Source organism: Diceros bicornis, chromosome 10 (assembly GCF_020826845.1).
Source record: "Diceros bicornis minor isolate mBicDic1 chromosome 10, mDicBic1.mat.cur, whole genome shotgun sequence".
NCBI lineage: Eukaryota > Metazoa > Chordata > Mammalia > Perissodactyla > Rhinocerotidae > Diceros > Diceros bicornis.
In genome coordinates, this window is record NC_080749.1 from 47,978,134 (window position 1) to 48,005,592 (window position 27,459).

Sequence of the window (27,459 nt, forward strand, 5' to 3'; positions counted from 1 at the left end):
GACCAACCACACAGTAGGAGGGTTGGGACTTTGAGCCATGTGACATCAGCCTGACCTGCAGGGTAGGGGAGCTGGAGATTGAGTTCAATCACGTGGCCAATGATTCAACCCATGCCTACGCAATGAAACCCTAATAAAAACTCTGGGCATGGAACCCTGAGTGAGCTTCCTGGTTGCTAATGTTCTACAGGTATTGTCATATATCGATGTGTTGGAAAATTGATGTGTCATAATTCCACAGACATGGACGCTTCACATCTGGGACCCTCCCAGACCTCACCGTGCTGGTTCAGGTTAATATTCTTTGTATAATAAAACTCTAATCGTAAGCATAGTGCTTTCCTGAGTTCTGTGAGTCATTCTACTGAATTACTGAAACTGAGGGGAGGTCATAGGAACCCCCAAAGTTGTAGCCAGCTAATCAGAAGTGCAGGTGGCCCTGGGAACCTCCAAACTTGTGGCTGGTGTCTAAAGTGAGGGCAGTCTGATGGAGGATTGTGCCCTTAACCTGTGAGGTTTGGGCCGACTCCAAGTAGTTGCTGCTGGAAGTCATGGCAGTTGGCAATTTAGCAAGAATACTGCTATTTAGACATGTGCCAGCAGTATTTCAAATTATTTCAGGCTGCTTTTTTTTTTAAATGGAGTTAATACACGAGATTTTCATTCCTAGAGACTTAGTCAATTAAGTATTACTATATTGAGACTGATTTATATCAAATTTCAAAATAAATAATGTATGTTAATAAATTAATCACATAACTCAAAGTTTCAGTTTGATCATCACCAAGTAGGTGATACCCACTCCACTTGGGAAGAAAGTAGAAATGTCATGTGGCTCAATCATGGAACGCAATCAGAAGAAGGTATTATACAGTCACTTCTCACAACTAGAGTATTTGAGAGGTGAAACAAGCTTTTGAGATGATCTAGTTCTTTTTTTTAAACAATTAAAACTGAGATCCAAAAAAATGGTAAAGTCAATCTCTTAACTCTTTCCATTATGTATAAGAAATAACTTTTTATGAGAATACCTTTAAGTTGGTTTCTGCCCTTTAGGACTTTACAAACTTAATTTACTTTGCCTAGCATTCAGCCAGCAAAGGTAGATATATAAGCACCATATGATTATCTATTCTTATGTATCTAGTCATACATGTGTTTTTATCCTAAAAAGCTAAGGTTATAATTGAGGCTATTTTTTTTAGCTATACATAACCAATCACAGAAACTAAATGTAAATTAATCAACAGATTTCATAAGCGCCTGAAACCTGGTACATATCACATTTGGTTATGCCATTGAGTCAACAACTGTGAATTAAAGACTAAATTATTATTGCCAGATCCTAGGACCATCAGATGAACTTTTTTTTAAGTGGTAGAACTGTATTTTCCCAGCAATTCACCAGAACCACAAAAGTTTATAGTAATTTTTAAAGAATTAAATAGTAAAGAAAGTTATGCAATTTTATTTTGGATAAAAATTACTGATCTGTACACACGTAAAATGTGCATTTTATGTGACTATTCTCCATACATGTGGAGTGCTTAGTTTATACTTGTGTTTTATCAACATCAGGATACAAAGGTTATTTTAAGTGGTACACCTTACCTGACAAATATTTCACTTTTGCTATTAGGAAGACAGCTTGCAGAAGACCTGGTACACTTCTTACTACAGTCTCCAGGATTGAGGTACAGCGTCGGAGCAGTGGAGAAAGAGGTTGCCCAGGACTTGCAGGCTAAACAAACAAATTAGCAAAACATTTTAAGTTTGTAATAGCATTTAGCTAAAAACAAATCCACATTAATTGTAATGTGAATAGTAAAACCATATATTTTTCTAAAATTTTCTCATTCCATTTATTGCTCAATATCTTTACTATGATAGGACTAATACTAATTTATCTCCCTGGGATCTATGAACAGGCTATGTAAATAATGACTTTTGTTCAGCAAAATAATTACGAAATTATTATACAATTACTAACTTGATAACATATGAAAGGAGTATATCTGTTCAAAAACTTTATCAAGGAAACATTATCTGTTCAAAAGAAACATAACTAAGAGGTAAAGTTTCTTGCTGGAATTGAGAGTCAGGGCAATATAAGTTTTAATTCTAAACCTGCCTTATGATTTACTCAGTTCAATAATTTTCACTACCCCTAGAATATTGTAATGTCAGTTCTTAGAGTATTCAGATTTTGATTTCCTAGTAGAAAGCGGAGGGTAGAACACACTCATGTATATGACACTAAATGTCTCACACCTTCACATTCCCCACGTTTCTGCCTGGCATGTTGTAGATCCTCAATTTTTTTTTTTCCTTTTATCAATAGTGAATATGATAACTAAAGCAGTACTAGACCATTTGTTTATTCTTTTAATGGCTGTCTACTCAATCAAGCTTTATCCAATGGTTATCCACTCACAACTTAGAAATGTGATATTAGAATTTAAATGTCAAACGTTCATTCTCCCTACTTTGCCCTACTAATGTTGTTTCCTTTACCTGAAGTTTGATCCTCCTCATTCCCCACCACACACACATTCTTCACTGGAGTGCAGTCTCTTACTGACAATCACTCCTACAACGAGCTGTTGTTACTGACAAGAAAGCCGCATCTTCTCACAATGTTGAGGCATAAAAACATGTGTGCTCAAAAGGATTTTCAGAATATAACCACTGGTGCCTAGAATACTTCAACTTCTTAAAATTTCTACAGCACTTATTACATACTGTAAGTTATTACCGCAATAAAATTTAGCATTCTATATCTTACACAGTTCTGCAATAGTTTCATATTTAGTTTTGCCCCTTTATAGGACTAAGGGAGGATTAGAATTTTACACTTCCTCACATAGTAATGGATACAGTATAAATTCTTAAAACATATTTATTTTTTCAGCACAACTGAAAATAATGAAAGTATGGGTGATATGCTGAGGTTCTGATAAAGTTCTTTGCCACTTGCTAAGAATTAGTTATTGAAAACAACCATCATTTTTACCGTAGTTTCAGAGTGAATCATAGGAAAAAAACAGGACTTACGTGAACAATCTCTAAGATAACATCTGTTGGAGTAAAAAAAACAACTATATATATACAAAAGGGCCAAAGAAGCAGGAACAGACTGTAGAGACGAGTACGCCTTTCTGATATTTCCCATGGAAACAGCATTATAAATGCTAATTAGGTTCTATCATGCTGATAAAGGTTATATCATGAAAAAATAGGACGACCCTGGCCTAGGGACTCAACTACCACTGACTACATTATTTCTTGCTCCAACTATTTATTCTCAGCACAGCTGCCAGAAAAATCCTTTTAAAATGTTGAATCGAATCATGCTGGAAACCCTCTGATGTGGCTCCCCATTGTACTCAGCATTGAAGCCAGAGAAGTTACAACTGGTCTCCTGTGTGATGACCTCTCTCTGACTACCCCTCCCCCCTCCTCTTCACTCTGTCCCAACCACACTCATCTCCTTGTCCCTTCCAGCCACTGCACAACTCCTCCTTTGCCCGAAACACTCCATACCATATTTCTACATGACTCTTTCAAGTTTTTCTTCAAATGTTACCACCTTAAGAAGGCCTATCCAGACCACTTTACCTAAAATTAACCCCCTCATCCTGTTCTGTTATTTTCTTCTGTGATCTTCTAACATACTACATAATTGACTTGATTATATCATCCATCTCCTCCTGCTAGTATACACGCTTCAAGAGGGCAAGGGTTGTAGTTTGTTTTTAAACAACCATTTCCCCAGCTCCAAACAGAGAGCTGGGTTCTCTACAAGCATTTGTTGAATGAATTGTGAATACTGGCTGAGTACTGAAAAGTGCATTCCAACTTCCAAGCAACTGAAAACAGATCATGACTTGGGAGACTGAGATCAATTCCAGGTGTGACTCCAGAGTGGTTAGTTAAAAAAATAGATTATGAAAGTCCGGAAAAGGACACAATGATCAATAAAAAGCAGCATGGGTTCCCCAAGGAAAGGTCACTCTTTTCATTTCCTTGTTAACACAGTTACTGAAGCTGTAGATCAGGAGAATGCTAAGAACTATGCTTTTAGCAAGAAAGTAGCTGATAGTGCCCCTCACGACACCCCTGTGTTGAACTGTGAGTTGAGTATAATAAAGTTAAGTCATCTGCTTACTGTCTATAAAAAAAGAGTGTTGACTAATGGATCCATATCAATCTGGAATGAACTCTCTGGTAATACTACAGAGGGTTAGATCCTCAGTTCCACTCAGAACTAGATAAGGCAGATGATCTATGACAATAAAGATCCACATAAAATAGATGACAATCAGGATCCAAAAGGATATAGTAATCTGGAATTACGGGATGAATCTGAGCAGACAAAATTTCATAGGGATAAATGCAGAGTCCAAAGGTACAGTGAATAACAGATCTAAGGACTTTAGTTAACTGTTAATTCAATAGGGGTCAATAATGTAACATGATTCACAAAAAGAAAGCTGGATGGACATCGAGAATTAGGGAGGAGAAGGATCTAATCTAGGTTGAATCCATATTTGCAATAGAGAGGTCAAATCCACATTTGGAATAGAGAGCTTAATGAGAGGCACAGACAAATTAAGGATATCCTCAGGCTCACAACCAGGGTCCTCAAACTTGTCATATAAAAAAGAAATGGTTGAAAATTTGGAATTGTTTAGGGGAACATGAAAACTAATTTCCAAAATCTGAAAGTCTGTTTCATAAAAAGAAAGAGGAATGATCCTTGCTCAGACTAAGTAACTGGACTTGCTCCACGTCACTCCAGGGGGCAGAAGGATGACCAGTAAATGGGTGAACTTTTTAACACAAAGCAAAGTCTGACTTAACACAGGAAATACAGCTTAATAATCATAGTTGTACAATAAGAACTGCATTTCTGAGTGCATCCAGAGGTGGGATGGGCCCTTAATGAAGATATAATAACTACATTCAAATATAAGGTGGGTGTCTGAATTAGATGACTTCTTTTTTTTTTTTCCCCCAAAGCCCCAGTAGATAGTTGCTTGTCATAGTTGCACATCCTTCTAGTTGCTGTATGTGGGATGCGGCCTCAGCATGGCCAGAGAAGCGGTGCGTCGGTGCGCGCCCGGATCTGAACCCCGGCCGCCAGTAGCAGAGCGTGCACACTTAACGGCTAAGCCACGAGGCCGGCCCAGATGACTTCTAACAGTTCTTCTAAACTCAAGATTTTAAGATTTTATGAATTACAAATATTTGTAAATCAATATATTTATTAGTTGAGAGCAGTCATTACTATAAATATTCTGATTAAAAACTAGTCCAATTAACAGATACAAATACAAATTTTAAGATGCCGACATAGTCTAACATGTGTAAGATAATTTATTCGCACCTTTTTATAAAACATCATGTAAATACATCCTTGAAAATAAGTCCCAGAATTACTTACCTGCATTGGACAGAAATTCAGGTATTCTGTAATAATTTCTAGCAAGAAATCAGGATTTAACTTCTCAAAATACTGTATGCCAAGAGGTAAATCTTCTAAGTGTGAAAAATGAGTGTCCAGGACATCATTTAACAAATTAATAACTTCTTCTTCTTGTTTATTTTTCTTCATAGCGAGAACTGCATGTAAATAGGTTAATTCCTGGAAAATAAGTAGTTTTCATAAATTATTCCATTCAGTTATAAAGCCATTTATTTCTACTTAGATTCAAATGTATATGAAGTGCTATTTATGTGCAGTATTTGTTCAAATTTAAGTATTAGCTTGGATGGATTTTTAGAATCTTGTGGAAGAACATTTCAAGTCTAATTTTGCATGGAGGTAAATTAATAAATGTGATTACATATTAAAATCAGTGTACATTACTCCTTTAAAGCCATTACTAAATAATAAGACATTTAAAATTTCATATTTTATAAACAGTAGCTAGGATCTACCATCTGATAAAATAAAATACTATACCGCAGATTTTCCAATAGACTGCTGAATTTCACTAAGGAATTCTAGCTGCTGATCTGCATCTTGTAATTGCCCTTCTATTAATTGACATCGGATAAATCCTAAAACCAAACAGGACAAAAACAGTCAAAGTCCACATCATTTCAGGCATCCACACTTCAAACCAACACACACAATATTAATAAAACAGGTTTTTCCCCCCTTAATACATTAAAGTTTTAGATTAAAAAAAAAGAACGAAAAAGAAAAGGGTGAAACAAAATAAAATGAATTACTTTGTACCCACATAAAATCAGTTACTAAAAACTTCATAATTTAAAGGAACTATCTCATAAAATCTATTTTTTCAAGGTATCATTTAAGAAGTAAAAATTTTATTTTTAAAAATATATGATTTTTTCTGTTGTGGAGAGTGGAGTTTAATTTTAGAAAACCACAAAATACATTTTTTCTTCAACAGCAGGGATTAAAAGCAATTATTACTCGCACCTATATGAGGAATATTTATAGAAATAGTCATCATACCAATCAGTGCAGGGACACTGGTTTCATTAAGTGTCATGGCAGTCTTGTACCACTTCAATGCCTCTTTAACTTTTCCTTGTAAAATCATTTGGTATCCAAGTTCTGTAGCAAATTCTGATTGCTGAGGGGTTAAACTAAAAGCTCTTTCTAGTAATGTCTGAATTTTTTGAAGAATGAGTAGACTACGTCCACACTAAAAAGAAAAAAAAAATTTAAGTTTGACTAGAACACTTCTATTCAGGCAGAAGGATTATTTTTTTCTAAATATCTATGTATTATTTGTACTTCACAGAAACAGAATGAAGGAAAAAAATAAAATTATTTAATCACCAAAGAAAAATAAAACTTCTCTATATACTATCTAGACAGTGCAGCAGGAGTTTATATGCTATCAGAACTTAAATATCCTAATGAGTAGTGCTTTTAAAAAACAGCTATCTTGGGGCTGGCCCTGTGGTGCTGTGGTTAAGTTCACATACTCCAATTCGGTTTGCAGGTTTGGATCCTGGGTGCAGACCTACGCACAGCTTATCAGGCCATGCTGTGGCAGGCGTCCCACATAAAACATAGGAAGATGGGCACAGATGTTAGCTCAGGGCTAATCTTCCTCACCAAAAAAAAAAAAAAAAGCTATCTTGCAACATATTTCTAATGAGGTTGCAGAACAAGTACATTTTTTAGAACACTTTTCTCAAGCTGTCTCATGATTGTTTTGCAAATTAGACAGGAAAATCATTACTTAAAGGTTATATATATATTTTTTATTGAATCAAATACAAGGACAAGGATGTGCTTTCTCCCTCAAGACAAATGTGCCACCAGTGAGAATATTTCAATAGATCATGCCTTAGAATCTTCTTGAAAAAAGCTTCAAAAATATTTCAAGAAACGGCAGTGCTGTAACAATAAACATATAACTTTTGAAGACAACAACTTTTAAGAGGAAAATACTTACTAAACTGTCTGAATTTTTGTAAACTGATCAAAATAATATGTCTGGAAATAGGTATAAAAAAGGGTAAATACCCTCTCTAACTCAAACTTTTTTTTTTTAACGGTTTTATTTATTTTTTATTTTTGTGAGGAAGATCAGCCCTGAGCTAACATCCACGCTAACCCTCCTCTTTTTGCTGAGGAAGACAGGCTCTGAGCTAACATCTATTGCCAATCCTCCTCCTTATTTCCCGCCCCCCCCCCCCAAAGCCCCAGTAGATAGTTGTATGTCATAGTTGCACATCCTTCTAGTTGCTGTATGTGGGACGCAGCCTCAGCATGGCCGGAGAAGCGGTGCGTCGGTGCGATCCAACCTGGGCCGCCAGTAGTGCAGCGCGCGCACTTAACCGCTAAGCCATGGGACCGGCCCCAAACTTTTCTAATTGCAGGGATTTTTTTCCTCTAAATTTTACACAATCTGACAATCACTGGTTTTAAATAAGAGAATTCAGTTTACTCATGTCATTTAACAATATCCTTGATTTTTTTTTTCAACTTTGTATTTACTAAATATTTTACTTCATGTCTACTTTTTTCCTTATTTTTTTTTCTAGTTTAATTAAGTAACTTTTCAATCCTCTCATTCCAGGTACTGATTTCAAGATTCTGCTGCCTTTTTCTATTCCATTCCTGACTGTACATATGGCAGATATTAGGATCATTATATGAGTCATATGTTCAGGTGGTCCACCGTCACTGGATCTCTTCTTCCCCCAGGCCATCATCCTGACTACATGTTCGTCATTGCTTTTAGTGTTAAGTAATTTAATGTCACTGGTTGAATTATACTAATCTATGTTCCTCTAAACCTGATTTAATCTAAAAATGTTGGTAATCTAAGCAATTCTGGGTCTCTGAATTGCATTTAATTCCTGGTACTTTTGTCCCAGTAAATTGTGAGACCATACTTAGGATGAGCATCAGGTTGGGGCTGCATCAGACCCTCTTTAGGTTACTCTCGAGTTTCTTAAACTGAGATTATTCTCTTGGGTATTCAAGCTCTCCTGGGCGTTGTTTTTGCTACATGATTTAAAAAAATAATTTTATAAAATTACAACTCATATTGCCACAAAATATCAGCACACGTGTCTATATCTGTCTTTACATTTGCTTTGGATCAGCATAAAGCCAAGTCTAATTTAAGTAAGATGATGGTTTTCTAGTTCAAGTGGTAAACAATGGTGGAAGAACTGAGTCTTCACGTGATATATGAAGGTAGTAGCAAGCTAAACTCAAAAGAACCTGTACTATGTAATCCAGCACCCTGTTAATACTGGACAAGAGGTATTGCAATTTTTTATTGTTTTTATTTTTATTACTTTGCAATAGTTCATTACAAGAAATTGAAATATGATAAAGTAAAAAAATTGGAAAAAAAAAAAGATTCTGCTGTACTTTTCTATTCCATTCCTGATTACCTTCTCTTTACTAGGTGCTTCTAATAAAAACATTTCTTTATTATGAAAAAAATAAGATACCAACCATTTCCCCCACCAAAACAGTCTATTATACACTTTAAAACTTTTTTCAAATAGTTTTTAAAAATAAAACAAAACAAAGAACAACTCTTGTCATAAATCCCATGCTCTGATGAAAATAAACCACTTTCTCTTTCCTTTGCCTAGAAGGCACTTCCTCATCCTTAAAGGCTCAACAAGTGCCACTTCCTCCACGAAGCCTCCGTAATGGCTTCTTATAGTTGGAAATTATCTCCTCCGAACTGCCTTTCTTAGGAATGTATCACATGTTTAGATACATATTGTATTTTCACTCTAGGCCATACGCTCTTTGGTGCCTCAATCTTTGTGACTTATTTTACATTCCCAGCTACTGATAACAAAGCTCTGGTACATGGTAGGCACTCTTACAGTTCTGCTGAAGGCTACTGTGATATTATAAAAAAGTTGAGCATTCTGTGGTTCCATGGCATCCAGTGCATTTCCTAAGTTTTCCAGCTTGGTGGCAGCCTACAACAAAAGTATCCATTTTTTAAAAAAACTAAGAAAAAAAGAACATAATACATGACATTTAGACTAATAAATATTATTAACATTTTAAAAAGTCTTTGCTTTTATAAATTCTCTCTCTTCTAATGAAATCTCATATGTTGCCAGATGTATTAAAAGTTCTTTTAAAAATCTCAATAATTATCAAGAAAGAATTGAGCTCTAGAATGTGTTTCTTTAATTTTCATTACTGAATGGAACCTTTGGGTAGGTAAAGATACCCACAATATTCAATTAACTATACATACCAAGCTCCCTCTCCAACAATTAATTCATGACACACATGAGATATGAGTAATAATACATTTATAAACATTAATATTATGAGATAAAACTTTGGATTACCCATATAGCCTGGTTTATATTTAAAATATTTTCTAGAATAGAAAAATCATTAAGATACTTAATATAAGTAATTTCAATGCCTGGAAAATTTACTGAAGAGTTGCCCCTACTAAGATTCTTCTAGTATTTACTGAAGTACTTATTAGGTACTGTCACATTAACCAATTTAACTAGATTAAAGACAATCCAAATCTACTACTTGTTATAATACTATTTGCTTCAGATACATTTTGGCATTCCATAATCCAGTATATAGTCAACGTGCTCACTACTAGAGAAACATGTGCCTTATTATAATGTCCAATGGGATTTCATCGCAAGCCCATTTAACCTATGCAAACTCAATTAAATTGTAAAAATTCTGTGAATTGTATTTTGCATATGTATTCTTCCATACCCAGTATCACTGGTTACATTAATCATATATATTATTACACAGACATTTTATATAGAAAACCACATAAACTGTAATAATGATCTAAGGGATTTTTCAAGGGTAATTTGAACTATATAATGTTTTTGCTTTACTACTTGATTTAAGAAGTTTACCTCTTTGTTAAAATGTATTTCTAGAAATCAACTAAAAACTACCATGACAAACATTCTAAAAAAGCACTTCAAGGCTCTAAAGTATGTATATGTATGTGTGACTACATATATTTTTAACACAGGAAACTTAAAATAGTACAGTACAACTTACCTTATCTATATCTCCCTCCCTACACAAATAGTAAAGAGCCAGCATTCTTAGTGCTTCCACATTTTTATTATCTTGAAGCAATAACCTGCAGAAAAACATTTCACTTAATTTTGAAATAAACTTATGTATTTTCTTTTATTTGAAGGCTTGAAAAGTTGGTTTGCTGATCTGACTAGTTCACTGTCAAAATAAGCAATTCTAATTAGTAAAATGATACCTCCTTTATGAAAATTATCAACCACATTATTCAAACTAAAAAAAAATTTCTGAATCTTAATTTTTAATATGTTTAAAAAAGATATGAGTAGATTGTACCAGTCTCATTAAATCCTTTGGCAATCCTAAATAAAGTATCTGCTAACCATACACAACAGTATATTAAAAGAATAATTCACCCTGACCAGGCAGATTTACTACAACAATTCCAGGAAAGCAAAGATGGGTTGAATAATAAAAAAAAAATCTGTTAATGTAATTCACGACATTAAAATAGATTCCTATGTGATAAAAATAAATTAGAAAATATTATGAAAAAATAGCCTATTAATAAGAACAGCTCCCCCTCCCCCCCAGAAAAGATATAAACTCAGTAAAAAATATGCAAAAGCTATAAAACCTCCTATAAAACTTTACTCAAGGACAAAAGGAACTGAACAAATGAGGTAACACACTAGGTTTCTTATCGTGAATAGTGCGGTCCACTGACTTATTAGTTCCAGTTTTTCCACGCTCCTTGAATACACGCCTTCTGCCATGTAACTCAGCAGTTCCTCCTACAAAAGCTGAATTTTATGTTACTGCTCCTAGACTATGGACTGAGGCATTTTTCTTATATTGGCCAATGGAATGTGGGCAGGAGTGGCAGTGTGCCATGCCTAAGTTTCAGAGGCGTCGTATATTTCTGCTTGTTCTCTTGCATCTCTGCTGTCACTATGAGAAGAGCTTCCTCTGGGTAGCTGCTGCTCTTTGGCTCGAGCCCAGGGAAGAACACGCAAGAGCTGACTGGAGCTCAAACTGCAACAAGGTGCCAGGCCTACCCAGCTGGATCTGAAATTTGAAGCAGAGCCCCACCCAAGCTGGTCTAGATCAGCCAACCCTAGACGACCCACACAAAAGTGAGAAATCAGTGCTTATTCTCATCTCCTGGGATTTGTAGTTGTTTGCTATGCACCAATAGCTGCCTGATGGTAATAATCATTTGGGGTTAAAAAAAATTCTCCCCAAATAATCTATAGATTTAATGCAATTCAAACCAAAATCTTATAAACTTTCTTTTCTAACTTAATAAGTTAATTCTGACAGTCAACTGCAAAATAAGAGTCAAGAAAACTACCAAAAAAGAAACAACGTGATGGAGAACTTGCCCCAAAAGACATCAAAAAGAAAAGAAAGATCAGTCAATATACAGGAAAAAAATAGCTTTTAGCATAAAAAAGATGCTCAATATCAACATGATCAAGGAAATGAAAATAAAATAAGGTACCATTCTTACTCTACCAGATTGTTTTAAAAAAATAACAAAAACACCACACTGATAATAGCTAGAATTGGTGAGGACAGGGGGAGGGGGCATTCAACAGACTATTGATGGGAGTATAACTTCTTAGGAGAACAATTTGGCAGTGTCTATCAAAATTTCACATGTGTAAACCTGAGGCAGAGACTCTAATGTGTCTCCTCAAATCCATTCTCCACTTATTTGCTTGGGCGCATGGCTAGCCAACATTTCTCAGTCATCTTTGCAGTTAGACGTGGCCAATGTGAAATGAAGCAATATATGCCATTTCTGGACCTTGGCTTTTAAGAAAAGTGGATTAACTCCTCCACCCTCTCCCCTTCTACCAGCTAGATACCATCGTCATGAGATTTTAGAAAACAGCAGAGCTGCAAGATGGAAAGAGCCTGGGTCCTTTAATGCCAGTGTGGAGGAAGGCTGCCCGATCAACTCTAATACCCACCCAAAACAGTTACATCTAACAAAAAAAAAATCTATTTTATTAAACCATTATATGTTTAGATCTATTTTTATAGGATCTTAGCCTACCCTAACAAATGCAATACCCTTTGATTCAGTAATCCCTCATTTGAGAAACCACCCTCCAGAAATACTCCTCTGTGTGTAAAAAGGTGTGTGTGTTCACGGTAATATTCAGAACAGTGAAAAACTGGAAAAAGCCTAAATGCCTACCAATGGGGCAGGATTAAATAAACTATTTGTATGTTCACTTTATAGCATGGCAATCATTGATCATAAATAATTAAATATATCCGTGTGAATGGATATCCATGAAATACTAAGTTAAAGAAAAATCAAGTTTAAAACTATATAACAAGTCTATTTTTTATTTTACAAATGCCTTCCAAAATATATACACATATTTTTATACATTATATACATAACACAAACATACACACACACACACACACACACACACACACACACAATGCCTAGAAAAGAAATCTGGAAAAATATAAACATCAAATAGTTACTAGCACCCAAATTGTGGCCTCCAAACATTATTTCCTTCTAAAAGTGATTAGACTGTCCTGGACAATGGCTGATAACTATCTGGGGCAGTAAATACAAAAAATGACCCTGGTACACCTTGCCATACCAAATAGCAAGGAAACTATCAAAGACTCCTAAAACCATGTCAAAAGGACTTAAGAACAATGGTTAAGAATAGCCTTGAAGGGGCCGGCCCCGTGGCTTAGCGGTTAGGTGCTCGAGCTCTGCTGCTGGCGGCCCGGGTTCGGATCCGCGGCACGCACCGACACGCCGCTTCTCCGGCCATGCTGAGGCCGTGTCCCACATACAGCAACTAGAAGGATGTGCAACTATGACATACAACTGTTTACTGGGGCTTTGGGGAGAAAAAAGGAGGAGGAGTGGCAATAGATGTGAGCTCAGAGCCGGTCTTCCTCAGCAAAAACAAAAGAGGAGAATTAGCATGGATGTTACCTCAGGGCTGATCTTCCTCACAAAAAAAAAAAAAAAAAAAAAAGAATAGCCTTGAAGAGGGTATTAACGGCCAAAGATGAGACAGTTTGAGCAATTATAATAACCGAAACAGAGCATAAACTTCATGAGGGCAGGGGTATCTGTATGTGGGTACAAAAGAGTGTCTATCTTAAAACAGGTACTCAAATATTTATGCAAATCAGTAAATTCAGTTTTTAAAAACAATGCAGTGCTAAGTTTTTCCTCCATTCTATATTGTTTGGAAAAATCAAATTTAAAAAAATCTTATGATAAAAATATTCACACAGATTTTCTTTTTTCTCAAAATTATAACCAGATCCAAAGATATTTGTGTTATCTTTTTTACTCAACCTCTGTGCTGTCTCAACCGTCTGGTCCCAATCCTGTAAGGCTAGTTGTAGTTTCATTTTCTTTACAAAAGCAGGATGGAAACTTGGAAATTTCATGATTATCTGGTTTACAGTCTCCAGAGCACCTGAATAATTCTGGCGCATCTCGAGGCACTGTGCCTAATGGGAGAAAGAAAGTGACATCAAAACTGTGATCATATATACCAAGGTTCTCAAAATAGTTATCCTAAAATTGGTAGAATACTAGTATTTAACATTTTCTATATTTTTGTTTTCTGACTTTTCTGGAGGGAACAGTTGTCACTTTTATAATGAGAAGAAATGTTTTTATCAAAACAAAATTTTCAAACATCACAGAATGAAAAAATATTTTATATAAGTAATTTTGTTTTAAAATCCTCTTTTAAATAACTGAGAAATATGATTACAGGATAAAATTATTAAAAAATGTTTTTAGAAACAAAAGATTGTTTCTATTTAGAACAAAAAAATTAGCTTTTTAAAATAAAATATTTCCTGGATATTTGAAAATAGCATCTAAAACTAAGAGACTTAAAAAAATTACTTGCAGGCGAAAGAATAAGCAAAATAAACTTCTAACAACTCCCTCTACCTCAACATTTTCACTTCTAGGAATTATCTTTAAAAAAAAAAATTGGATAAGATCACAAAGAAGCATATAAATTATATTTATGGCAGAATTAATTTACAACAGAAAAAATAAAAATAACCCAAAATATCCATACAGGATTTAATTATACCATATCTATTTAATAAAATCTTAGGTGGCTATTAAAAGTGATTATGTACATTTGTAGATCTATATTTACCGACACAAAGAGATTATCATTTATAATATAACAGTTTGTCTCTAATAGTGGTATTTACTTTTAATTCAGATATTACTGTATTCTGAAAAAAATGTTTACAACGTCCATGTATTACTTCCACAGTCAGAAAAAATAAAGCTATAAATATATTTAGTGCCTTAAGAACAGATAATGATGCATATTTACCACATATCAGATTTTTAAAAATTTGTTTCTGGATCTCCTTTAGGAATAAATTTAGTCCTAGAATACCTCAGTTCAAAATGAGTATCCAGTCTCAACTGATTTATAGTAGAACAGCAATATATTCCTGAAATCAGTTTGAGATTTTATTCCCATATAATTAAAGGAAAGTATGAGAACCACTCAAAGATACCACTGACTTTGTCAAAATAAATTTCTCAATAGTTGACTATAACAGCAAAAAGATCAATGTAGATAATTTTTTTAAATTACATATGCCTAAATAGTCGGTAACCTAAAATAACAAAATCATGCTAAAAGACCTTACATGTGTCCACATCTAATATTTCCTTAGACCAGCACCTCCCATATGAATGCAGCATACCCAAGTAAGTGAAACCACATTTGCTGTATATTTGGTTCACATCATTCCTAGCTGTAATCAGACTAATGCGACCTTCCTGTTGAATTAACTGAAAAATAAATACACAATTGGAATGGTTATATCAGAAAAAGAATCTACACCAACCTTAAGTATAGGAGGAAAAAGGTAAATCCCTCCTAAGCTGCTTATATTAACACCTTAAATAGCCCTACCTTAGACAATTATCAATTAGCTTTTCTTTAAGGAATAGAGAGGTATAGAAATGATGAAGAAAAACTTTATTAAAAAACTTGCTAAATGCTCAGTTGCTCTAGCAGTACCAGTAGGTAAAACTGGAGTCCGATCAGCCCGAATATTACATGCACTGGCAGCAGAAATCGGAACAAGCTCACTAGCCACAGAAACTGACAAGAGCGCTACGCGGACGTTAACAATAGCCAAGACACCATTCCTCTCCTCTTTTTCTTTCAAACCTCCCCAAATTACTGCTTACCTAATAGACTTTTTCCTAACATATACATTTAATTTCTTTTTGCTGAATCAAAATTGAATTTTTTTTTTTTCCCGAGGAAGATTCGCCCTGAGCTAACATCCATGCCAATTTTCCTCTATTTTGTGTGTGGGTCACCACCACAGCATAGCTGACCAGTAGTGTAGGTCAGGGCCAGCATCCAAACCCAGGCCGCTGAAGCGGAGCGCGCTGAACGTAACCACTAGGCCACAGGGCCGGCCCCTAAAAAATATTTTTAAAGTGTTTAGAGGGCATCAAAGAAACAAAAGGGTCCAAATTAAATATTTCCACCCACCAATGATTTCTAATGACTCTCAACTGCTCATCCCTCAAAACGTAAGTTGGATTATGTTATTTCTCTTTTCATTGGCTGCCTATCTATCTGATTCAAAGTAAAAGCCAAAGGCTTTATGGAAGCATCCCCGCCTCTCCTCATCCCCCCATGTCCACCTTCTTTCCCTCTAGCCTTCACTTCTCTCTTCATTCCACTTTAGTCTCCTGGCCTTGAAATGCCTTGAACATGGCTTAAGGTATCTGAACTTATTATCCCCTCTACTTGTAATGCTTTCTCCCAGGAAAGGCTTAACTCTCATCTCTTATAAGCCTTTGCTCAAATGTCACTTCCTCTGACCACATCATTTAAAATTGCAAGTTCATATCCCAGCTCTATTTCTTCCCCTTTCCCTGATTTATTTTTCCAACATACTTATCACCTTCTAATATACTACATAATTCACTCATTTTATTTACTGTCTGTATCCACTAATAGAATATAAGCTCTATAAAAGCAGGATGTTTTCTTTTGCTCAGGGCATCCCTAGTATCTAGAGTGATGTCTTGCACATATCAGACACACAATAAATGTTTGCTGTGTAAATAATGTACAAAACAACAACAGCAAAACCTATCCAGGATTCAGGAATTTGGTATGGAATACATTTCTTTAGTTTACTGTTCATTGTCTTACACAAATGCGAGACCCTCCTACAGTTAAGAATTGATAAAAGTAACATGAAAATTACCCTTTTTGAAGAGTTTCATTGGGTTTCAAATATATTATGATTAAATTTGAAAACATGATTTATTTATCCTAACTCCAACTCACCTTACCCAGCAGAGCAAAAATGTCATTTCCATCTTGTAATCCTTCTTCAAAATACCTTAGTGCTTTTTTAGTATAAGGTTCTTTTCCTCTTGTAATATCAAGCCATGCTCTCAAAACCTGTCCCTGTAAAACAAATTAACTCTAATCATACTTCCATTTCTTTGGAAATGAAATAAATAAATGTTGATGAAAAAGGTAAATCTAATATCATTTTTTTTTGCACTTAGTAATAAAAAGTACTCTATCAACTAATGTTATGAACAATAAGTCTGTGCCGTAAAATCACTTTCAAACCCTTGCCAGCCTAGAGTCTTGGGAACTATATTTTATTATGAATTTCACCCTTTAAAATCACTACTGTGCTCAATATTAATAATTAAGAAGCTTGTCAAATATTCCATTAATTCTAACTAATATTCTTATATGGGACTTTGCTAGTAGGTTATTATTTATAATTGTTAAACATGTAATTCAATATATAAATAAGAATTTGTTACCTCTTTTTGGGCAAACAGATCAAATGAACTAAAGTGCCTTGCTTCACACACATTAAAAATTAAGATAATTTGACAACTATCTCCTTAATCTCTGGGGCCAGTCCACTGAGTTTTAAATGAACGGATAAATGGCCTCAAAAATTAAAAACTGAAGAAGTCATGGATGTTTCCCTTCAGAAATGTTAGTGAGCCAATGGGCTATAAGGTTTATAGGATTGGAAATTAGTCAGATACAGGTTGATTATTTTTCTTTTTAATGTCAGATAAAAAACTGTAAAATCCACTCTTCTGTCAAAAATTTCTAGGTTAATTCATAAATATACAAATCTTTAACTAAGATTATATTTACCCCCCGTATTTCTTAAAAAGACAGATAAGAATACTAAAACAATGCTACTTCGACTCACTAGCTCAGGGTCCCTACTCAAAGTGTTTCCACTCTTGTCTCTGGGTGAATGATTTCCAAGCTTTATTCCTAGTCCAATACCCTTTTTAAACTTTTTTCTTCTTTTTCCAAAAGCTCATCTACTATCTCCATCTCACTGTTCTGCCAGGGCCTGAAATATAGCACATCTTCAGGCAAATACATCACCTCTTCCAGGACTACCTTCTCATCCCAACATATTTTCTATTCATGTTAACTGGTCTCTGAGTCATACAGGCTTAAAACCTCAGAGAGACATCTTGATCATCTGACACCTCAATACCTTTCCCCCACTCTTCATAATCAGTTGACAAGTCTTGTGGGTATTTAATAATTCTCAAACTCATACCCACTGTACAATATTTTAGTATAGACCCTCAAAACCTTCTGCTGGAAAGTACTACCTTCTTTTGGCTACATTCTAGTTTCTTCCCAGGTCATTTCATCCTATAAACCATTGTTAAATTAATCTTCTGAATTTGTACTCTAATAATATCACTACCATGACTAAAAACCTTCAATGACTTCTCAATGCCTATCAAATTAGATACAAATTTTTGTACCTAGCTATCAAGATCCTTCAATTTGCTCCAACCCATCTCTCCAAGCTTTTCCTCCAACCTCTTCATCTATGTACCGTGTTCCTGCGAAATGTGAGCTTCTCACTGTACCCAGAACCAACAGTCTCCTTGTTTTTCTCATTTCTATCTATTATTTCCCACCTTGGGAGTATAGTATCTACTTCCCTTTTCCATAATCTTTGCCTGTGGAAACGGGAGCCATTCTCTAGGGTTTAGTTTAAATGCTACTTCCTTCAAGAAATTTTTCCTCATTCTCCTAACACTTATAAATGTGATCACTCCTTAAGTACTTAAAATAGCGCCTAGCACAAAGTGAGCAAGAAATGTTAACTATTATTTTCCTGTACACTTTCATCACACCTCTCTCATGCCATTTGCAAATTTTCTGACAATATTAGCTGGGTATGTGCTCTATGCTACTACCAGATGATCCAATCATGAAAGTAAAGTTTATATCTTCCTTATCTCTGTATTATTAACAGTGCACATAATGGTGCCGCGTATCTAGAGCAGTTCAGTAAGGACAATGGCAGGAAAGGAAGGAAAGAGACAAGGAAGGAAGGAAGGGAAGGAACCAGGGAGAGATCTTTCCAAGAGTTAATAAACAGCATAAAAATAAACAACCTCAGAGAACCACAAATTTACAAAATAACAAAATATTAAAATAAAGCTGTTATTTATAAAGCGAGACTAGAGGTGGCAAAAACAAAGATTTAAACAGCAGAGGGGCCGGCCCCGTGGCTTAGCGGTTGAGTGCTCACGCTCCGTTGTTGGCGGCCCGGGTTCGGATCCCGGGCTCGCACTGAGGCACCCCTTGTCCGGCCACGCTGAGGCAGCGTCCCACGCACGTACAGCAACTAGAAGGATGTGCAGCTATGACGTACAACTATCTACTGGGGCCTTGGGGAGAAAAAGGGAAAAAAAGGAGGAGGATTGGCAACAGATGTTAGCTCAGGGCCAGTCTTCCTCAGCGAAAAGAGGAGGATTGGCACGGATGTTAGCTCAGGGCTGATCTTCCTCATAAAAATAAAATAAAATAAAATAAATAAATAAATAAAAATAAACAGCAGATACTACTGAATATATAAACAACATAAGTTTCCTTTAATGTTACTATTTCAAAATAAGAAAACCGGCTACCTCTTTACTACCATTTGACATTTTGATCATTCTGTCAATATATTCTCTCGCCTTATCGTGGTGACCAACGTGCCATAAAAACAAGCCTGCGTGGTACAAAGCTTGTGGTCCAGCTCCCTTACGTTGCTCCTTCACTTTGGCATCTGATTCCAGAATAGCTTCTCTATCTGGGAGGGCAAAAAGACATTAAACGAAAATGAAATTCTTGATCAAGTAGTTATAATAGGTCAGATGACTAACAGAGCAGAGAATATAGTTCTCTCTATAGCAGCACTGTTCAATAGAAATAGAATGCAAGCCACATATGTAATTTAAAATTTCCTAGTAGCCACATCAAAGAAGTAAAAAGAAACAAGTAAAATTAATTTTAATTATATATCTCTCATTTAACCTAATATATCCAAATTATCATTTCAACACATAATTGACATGAAAATTATTAATGAGATACTTTGCTTTTTTTCCTTCTTACTAAATCTTTAAAATCTGGTATGTATTTTACACAAAACACATCTCAATTAAGATACTAAAGTTTCTTCAGAAATACTTGATTTGTACTTAGATTTCATAAAATTTATAGTTGAAAAAGCAGATTCATATACTTGGTCTAAACATAAGTTTTCTAATAACTGAATCAACTATCAGTTTTAAATTTAAAAGTAAATTAGAAGTTAGTTAAATTTAAAATTCAGTTCCTCAAACTAGACACATTTCAAGTTAACAACTACCGTCATGCACACAACGGCTCCATAGTTTATAGTGTTCCCAAGACATAAAGGCTATATATGCAAGTATTTTTTAATAATAAGACCTGAAAAATTAGTAATGATTTTTAAATGATACAATTATTAGGGGCAGATTCTGGACTAGTACTCAAATTACCCAACTCCCTAATCCAATTTTAAAATATATAAACATGCCAGACTAGTGTTACAGGCCAGCGAAAGGGTAGTATAATTAATGTTACTTACATAGCTTAATACTGACTGCTCGATTGCTCCCTTAAATAGGTGGTTTATTTCTAATAACTCTAATCACTTCTATTAAATCCACTATATAAGAGTGTGTGTTAGGACACAAACGTCAACTAGATCCAAATCCTGGATCAAGTCAGAATCAGGATCAGCTATGCAATAAGGAAGAAGAGATGTCGAAGTTGAAGGCTGTGACTCTAATGGACTGCACCTTTCTGGAAATGCCCCAAAGTATGTGACTCTTTCTTTTAACTCCAATGATACAAATCTAAATTTAAATGTGGAATTATCAGGGAACAACCTTACGAGTTTAAGAAACAAAATTGTTTCTGGAGAGCTACAGATTGATTAACCACCCACCTGAGTACCTTCAGAAATTTTCAATAAATCGTCATGATACAGAAACAGAATTTATCCAGGGCAGGAGCAGGCATTGTACTTTCCCGCCCAGATTTCTGTCAAGTCCCTAACAGGGCATCAGTTAACTGTGACACTGTCTGCACAAAGCTGGCTCTTGCCAGATGTCAGCTCAAGTTCTTACTGCGTCATAGCCCTTTTATAATCAGGGCTTACACCAGCCTTCAGGAAGAACACACACTAACAACCTAGGCCTTTCCTAGGCAATACTGACAGACATCCAGGGCCCTGCTGAGCTCAAGCCCACTGAGCATCATCTCTGGTGGAAAGCAGAGTCAGTATTCAGGTGCCTCTAAACAATATTTCTACCTCCATCTTTTTAGTGTCCTGGAAATCACATTTCCCAACAGAACCAATACTGTCGGGAATAACCAATTAAATGAAAATTTGACTCTTGAAAGAAAACATTTTGTACTAATAGCATTTTTTTTTTAGACTTACTGACCACAGCTCTCCTGTGCAAATTCTCTATTCCAGCTAACCATACTCCTGCTGGAGCACAGAGAAACAGAATCCACAGAAAAGCCTCATCCTGAACCACTTCCATGTATCTGCCCATTGATTACTTCTATTTGACAAACACGCTTTATATTCAAAACATACCTGTTCTTCAAAGACTAGATAAAGTCCCCATCTTCCACAAAGCCTTCCTAGCCTATTCCTATGGATTAACAGTACATACCATTTTCAATTAACTATGAACTCATTTGTTTTATTTCTTACCATTTTATTTAGTAACAGCATTAGAATTTAATCTTTGTGGTTTTTACATTTTGTTTTCTCAACTAGATTATAAACTAGATGTCATGAATCACTTCTTACAATTCTTTTACATCTTCTAACAGTATCTGACACAGTCCCTTGCAGAAAGTAAGCATCTAGTTGTTAGATCTGTTTACCTGCCAGACACATTAATGTTTTAAATAACTTTTTATTGATACGTGTATGTGCAGTGAAGGAGGTATGTCATACTTTGCTTAAGAAAAGCACTGTTTTCTAACATTTAAAAAACTATTCTATGACATTTGGTTATTGTCTAATTATTTGAAACAAGATCTATATTTACAATGCTATTAGCTATTACCGGATATATGTGGAAGAATACAATGCTATTTCTTCTTTAGTACCTATAATTCTGATATTCTTCTGCCACAGTCATTAAGATACACTATATATTAAGACAGTTCACACAACTTTAATTGCTGGTTTATGTATAAAGTTCCTTCTATAATCTAGTCATATTTCCCAAGCTACTACTGGATAAAAATTTACTGAGTATCTTCCAAGAGCTAGCCCCTTAGGGGGATGTAAAGGTTTTCAAGAAGCTTCAGATATAGTAGAAGAGATAAACTGCATGTAGCTGTATGTTTGCACATAACAAGTTGTAAAGTTGGCTGCTGCACAGCAATTTATGTATACACCTATTTGGGGCCGTCCTTTTTTGTTTGATTAATAATTGCGATTATACATTCACCTTTACATTAATTCAGACAATCCCTATATATTAATGAAACTTCTGCCATAGGATATAAGGAATATGAACGTAATATAAGACACAGATTCATTGTGATTGATGAATTTATAATCTTGTCAGGAAGATAAAACAAATATGATATAAATAGTATCCATAGATAATATAATACAGTGTAATCGGACTGAATGCCAAGGTAATTGAGAAAAATAAAAATGAAGTGAGTAGGAGAAATGGTCCTAAGCATTGCACTCAAATACTATACCTGGATTAGGACTCATTTTATGTGCGTATATCAGTGCAATTAGAGAACAAAGTGATACATCTTGTTTATTTTTAATAGCCTCAAATTCTCGAAGAGCTTCTTGAGTTTTACCTGAAAATCAAAATTATGAAGTGAAAAATTGTTCTTAGTGCAAAATACGAATTTAAAACTTAAGGAACATGTTTAATAGTCAGCACATACCTTCCATCAATGTGCCATAGGCATGATAAAACCTGAAGACTGGGTCATTACCATACCTCTTCATTCCTTCGCTGGCAACAAGTAACACATGATGGAAATATCTCTCTTGACAGTAGTAATTAATCAAAGTCTAAAAGGAAATAAAGACTAAACATTAAAAAAAGATTCTGGTGCTCTGAAATACTCTAAGCAGATATTAATCTAAAATCTTGAATAATCTAAACCTTAGATAATGTGATTCTTTTTCTTCCGAGTTCCTTAAAATATTGTTAAAGGCTAACACTTAATAAGGAATACAGATCACAATGAACACAAAACTCAATGTCTTCTAATAATTTCAATTTTTTCTCCTAATACTGAAATCGGGTTACTTTGACCTCTTTTCTTGTCCACATTTTCTTAAAGGTTTTAGAAAGCAGGAATATAAACAAAAAGCAGGAATAAGGAAAAAAAGGAAAAGAGGCTTCCATTGCCAGACCTTTTAAAAAATCTTACTTCTTTTTAAAATACATATTTTGTTTTTATAGCATTACAAAGTAATGACAAACTCAGCAATTTACTGTCAAATGTTATCTTGTTTTTTATCGAGTTCTATAACAAATAGTTGTCAGTAAGAACAAATGATCTAAACAATTTTTAATAGAAATTATCTTCAAGCTTTTTTCAAAATTATATTATTTAGATTTACAAGGCAGAAAAACTATTATCAGGAGATACTAAGTTCTGATTAACTGGGTCTACACTTCACACTATTTTTCTCAGGATCATATCTAAGGCTTAGCTGCTACCCTAATCAAAGAGGGAAGCCACATTCACCATGGCTGTGATAGACCTGATTCACCTCCACAAACCAATTTGGGCCATCCCATACCTACTCTGACTCTATCCCTGGTTCAGCAGGAGTGAGAAATATGGATGATGCACTGATTGATAGGATCAAAATATAAGTGACTAGACAGCTCTTTCTTACAGTCTATTGTTTCTGGAGGGCTACAGTCCACATGCTTCTCTAGAACAGAGTTAGGCAAACACTCTCTGTAACTTTTACTTTGCTTCTCTTCTTGTGGTTACTGCCCACTAGTCCTCTTCTCAGCCACGTTTCTTGAAAGCGTGATCCGTACTCCATGTCTAAGACCCTACAGCATATCTCAGTCAAGTGCAGTTTTCCTCCAGTGCCCCTTCCCGAAGGCCACAAATGACCTCCTGGTTTGTCACAACTAAGGACACTTTTAATATCAGCTTACTTGACTTCTGTCCAGCATTTAGTGTCACGAAGCACCTTTAACTCTCCTGAAAGGCTGTAGCATGGTATCACAATAAGGACATGGATTAGAAGGCAAAAAGGCCTGGTTTCAAACTTCTGGTCCATCTTACAGCACCTCAGTTTGCTCATTTGTAAAATGCTGTTAGTCCTTTACGGGTCACTATAAGGATTAATTATATCACACTGTAAAACTCCTATTCTGGAAAAAAAGATTCCTCTGAACCCCAGTTGTTGATGAAATAAGAAACCATGTGTCCAGCCAAGACCTCTCGTCTAAGCTTCAGATTCATCTTCCATTTGCCCCTGCACCCAGCCAGAAATCAAGTCATGGAACTCTCCCTTGTCATCTGCCCCATCCCCCTAAGCCTAACCAGTCAGTAGGTTCTTCTGTCTCTCTAGTCTACTTCTCACTTTCCATACCTATTACCACCACCTTGGTTCAGGTTAGGTTGTTCAGTCCAACAAACATTTACTGACCGCCTACTCGTGTCAGGCACTCGGCTAAGCACTATAAATATGAAGATGGATAAGACACGCTGCTTGCCCCAGAAATACTTACGTTTTTCAAACAAGACTAGAATTTAAAGACTCACTCAAATACAATGTTGTAAATCCAAGAAAACAGTTTACAAGTTGCTTTGGGAATGTAGGAGGATGAGGGTAGGGTGTGGGAGGATAGAAGAGTAAAATTAAGGGAAAGAATCTTGGGGAGGACTTCAGAACTGACTCTTGATTTACAAACTCCTCACTCCCCCTCCCCACACATATACACTCTTCCTGTTCCCCTTTCACGATTCTTGAGGAAGGTACAGGAGTTAGCCAGGCAGAGGAACTGCAACAACACGGAGATAAGAAATCAGCAATGAAACAGGGATAGGGTGGTGATGGAGAGGACTAAAAGATATCGAATATTCTAGCACAGGGATTGGCAAACTATGGCCGGTGGGCCATATCTCGCCTGCTGCCTGTTTTGGTATGGCCAGCCAGCTGAGAATGATTTGTACATTTTCAAATGGTTGAGGAAAAAAACCACAAGAAACAAAAGAAGAAAAATACTTCATAACATGTGAAAATTATATGAAATGCAAATTTCAGTGTCCATAAACAAAGTTTTATTGGAACAAAGCCATGCTCATTTAAGTATTGTCTATGGTTGCTTTCACGCTACAATGGCGGATTAGATGCCACAGAGACCCTATGACCTCCAAAGCCTAAAGTATGTACTATCTGGCCCTTACAGAGAAAGTTTGCCATTCGCTGTTCTAGAATCTTAAGTAAGAGGGAGTTTATTGGATGAGGAGGTTGGAGAGGAAGGTAGGCTCCAGAAGGGCTTCATATTAAGGACTTGAATTTGCTCCTCTAGTCTAAGTGATGAGGAGCCCCATAATGTTTTTTTAGCATGAATGTGTCTTTATTAAAGAGTTCATTTGGGTGGCAGCAGAAAGGATAAATTTAAGGCGACGAAAAAAATTTAAGGAGATGTGACCAGTCTTCACAGGAAGACAATATAAAGACTCAAAAAAAAGCAAAGACTTGCAAAAAAGCAAGACACTCCAGCACACCCTATCACTGTCAAATTGTCCTCCATCCACTTACGACCATCCAACACAGTACTGTCTGAACCTCACTGCTCAAATGTAAGCTCCAAGAGTGGGAAGGGTTTTCTTAGTTGTCTTACTGAAGGGCATATTATCTTCAGGCTTTAGAATAGTGCCAGTCACAGAAGCACTCAATAAATATTTGTTGAATTAATTTGATCAAGGTTTTTTCCCACCATTAGACTGTAAAATTTGTGAAGGCTGTAAAATCGGTTCTGTTCATCACTCTCTAGCTTCCAGTGGACACACAGTAAGCTCTCTATCAATATGCGCTGACCCAGCGAATCAGTGAACAAATGAAACGGAGGAGACCAACATCCTACAAAGAAACTTATTTTCAAGCCTCATGTCTTTGTTTTCAGATCATCATTTCTTAAGCGGACTGTATTTAATATTTGCTGAATGGATGAATCCGTGATAAACAGAGAAGACCATCACCCTAAAATAAAGACTCCTCCATTTTTAAGCCTACGTCTTGAATTGTTTTCATATAATCTTTCTGTGCTCCTTTTACGTTCAACGGGGGGAGATGGCACTAGTTTGCTCTGAGTCCTTAAAAATCGCACCCGGGAGGCGCAGTAGGTGTCCTATGTCGACCAAGCTTTCTGAGCAAACAGGCTACAAAAGTAAAAGTGAACACAACAACTAGGGTGGGACGAGCACACTAACGGCAATTCGGGAAGCAGCGCGCTGGGAAGGCTGCCCAGACCTCAGGATCCCAACGCAGGGCCCGGAGGTGGACCAGGTGAGGCGGGCTCCAGGCCCACACGGCCAGGCGGGGCCCGCGGCGAAGGTGGGCAGCAAAGGCACAGCGGGGGACTAATGGCCTCGCGAAGTCGGCCCGCGCTCTCTCCACGCCCCCCAGCCCCTCGCCACCCGCCAAAGCCACCCTCGTCCAGGCCCCGCCCGCTCACCTTCAGCCCCTGCGAGTCCATGGCTCCCTCGAGGATGGGCCGCGGGCCTACCGGGCTTGCGCCCGCCGCAGCCCCTCAGAAGAGCCAGGGGCGCAGCGCTCCGCGCAGGAGGCCCCAACCCTGCTCGCGCTCCGGGAGGGGCGGGGCGGGCCGGGCCAGGGCCGCGCCGCCATTGGTTGCCGGCGGGAGGGGGCGGGCCTCTGCTGCAGGGATTCCTCGCGGAGGGGCGGGCGGGGACCCCGAGGGAGGCTGCGGATTGGGAGTGGAGCGCGACCGGATGGTGGGGAGGGCAAAGGAGAGCGAACAGGGACACGGCGCTTGGAGGACAGTGGGTGGGCGGGCCCGAGGATATGGAATTAAGGAATGAAGGAAATGGGAGAGGAAGTAGGAAAAAAGGCAGTCTGTTTCCCATCGCTGGCTACAAAGAAAGGCACCATTTTCTGCAGGTTTGTGTAGAGGCAGATGCCCGCAATGCGGCTATTTGAAGACCTGACCAGCGCTGAGAAAAACCTTTTAACTTTTACGTGTAGTAGTTGTATTATGGCCACAAGGTGGCGCAGAAAAATCACAAGTTCTTAACAGAAAGGGGATAAAGCTTCTTGGGCTCATCTTTGCAGTCCCGTGTTTTTTGTTAGATTGCATATTAAATTAGTCCTTTTTTTGCCCATCCTGATGATGAGAGGAACGTATTTTTTCAATATTTCTTTTTCTTTAATGATACTGCTGATTTTTTTAAACTGACAGTAAAATGAATCCTTATGCAAACTGTTATGTTTGTACCTGTCAGGCAACTGTCAGCTGCTCGTAGAATTCTTCAGAGAATTAAATTGAA

General features: G+C 36.5%; 1 protein-coding gene across 4 annotated transcripts in view; it reads right to left on the minus strand.

Moving 5' to 3' along the window:
- The window catches only part of TTC21B (tetratricopeptide repeat domain 21B), a 73,792-nt gene extending 47,054 nt beyond the window's left edge, over positions 1–26,738 (minus strand). For 3 of the 4 annotated variants that reach the window (XR_009221417.1, XM_058549167.1, XM_058549169.1), the window contains exons 1-12: positions 26,628–26,737; positions 22,852–22,981; positions 22,651–22,761; positions 19,524–19,690; positions 16,882–17,004; positions 13,869–14,026; positions 10,535–10,619; positions 9,352–9,450; positions 6,491–6,683; positions 5,969–6,066; positions 5,447–5,647; positions 1,612–1,741 (exon numbers count right to left, since the gene is read on the minus strand). Coding sequence is in view for 3 of the 4 variants with exons in the window: in XM_058549167.1 (XP_058405150.1) it covers positions 1,612–1,741; positions 5,447–5,647; positions 5,969–6,066; positions 6,491–6,683; positions 9,352–9,450; positions 10,535–10,619; positions 13,869–14,026; positions 16,882–17,004; positions 19,524–19,690; positions 22,651–22,761; positions 22,852–22,981; positions 26,628–26,648 (1,516 nt within the window). In the remaining variant the exon portion in view is untranslated. Of the gene's footprint in view, positions 1–1,611; positions 1,742–5,446; positions 5,648–5,968; positions 6,067–6,490; positions 6,684–9,351; positions 9,451–10,534; positions 10,620–13,868; positions 14,027–16,881; positions 17,005–19,523; positions 19,691–22,650; positions 22,762–22,851; positions 22,982–26,627 lie in introns of all 4 variants that reach the window. The other variant, XM_058549168.1, reaches the window with a different exon arrangement.
- Positions 26,739–27,459: the final 721 nt, after the last annotated feature.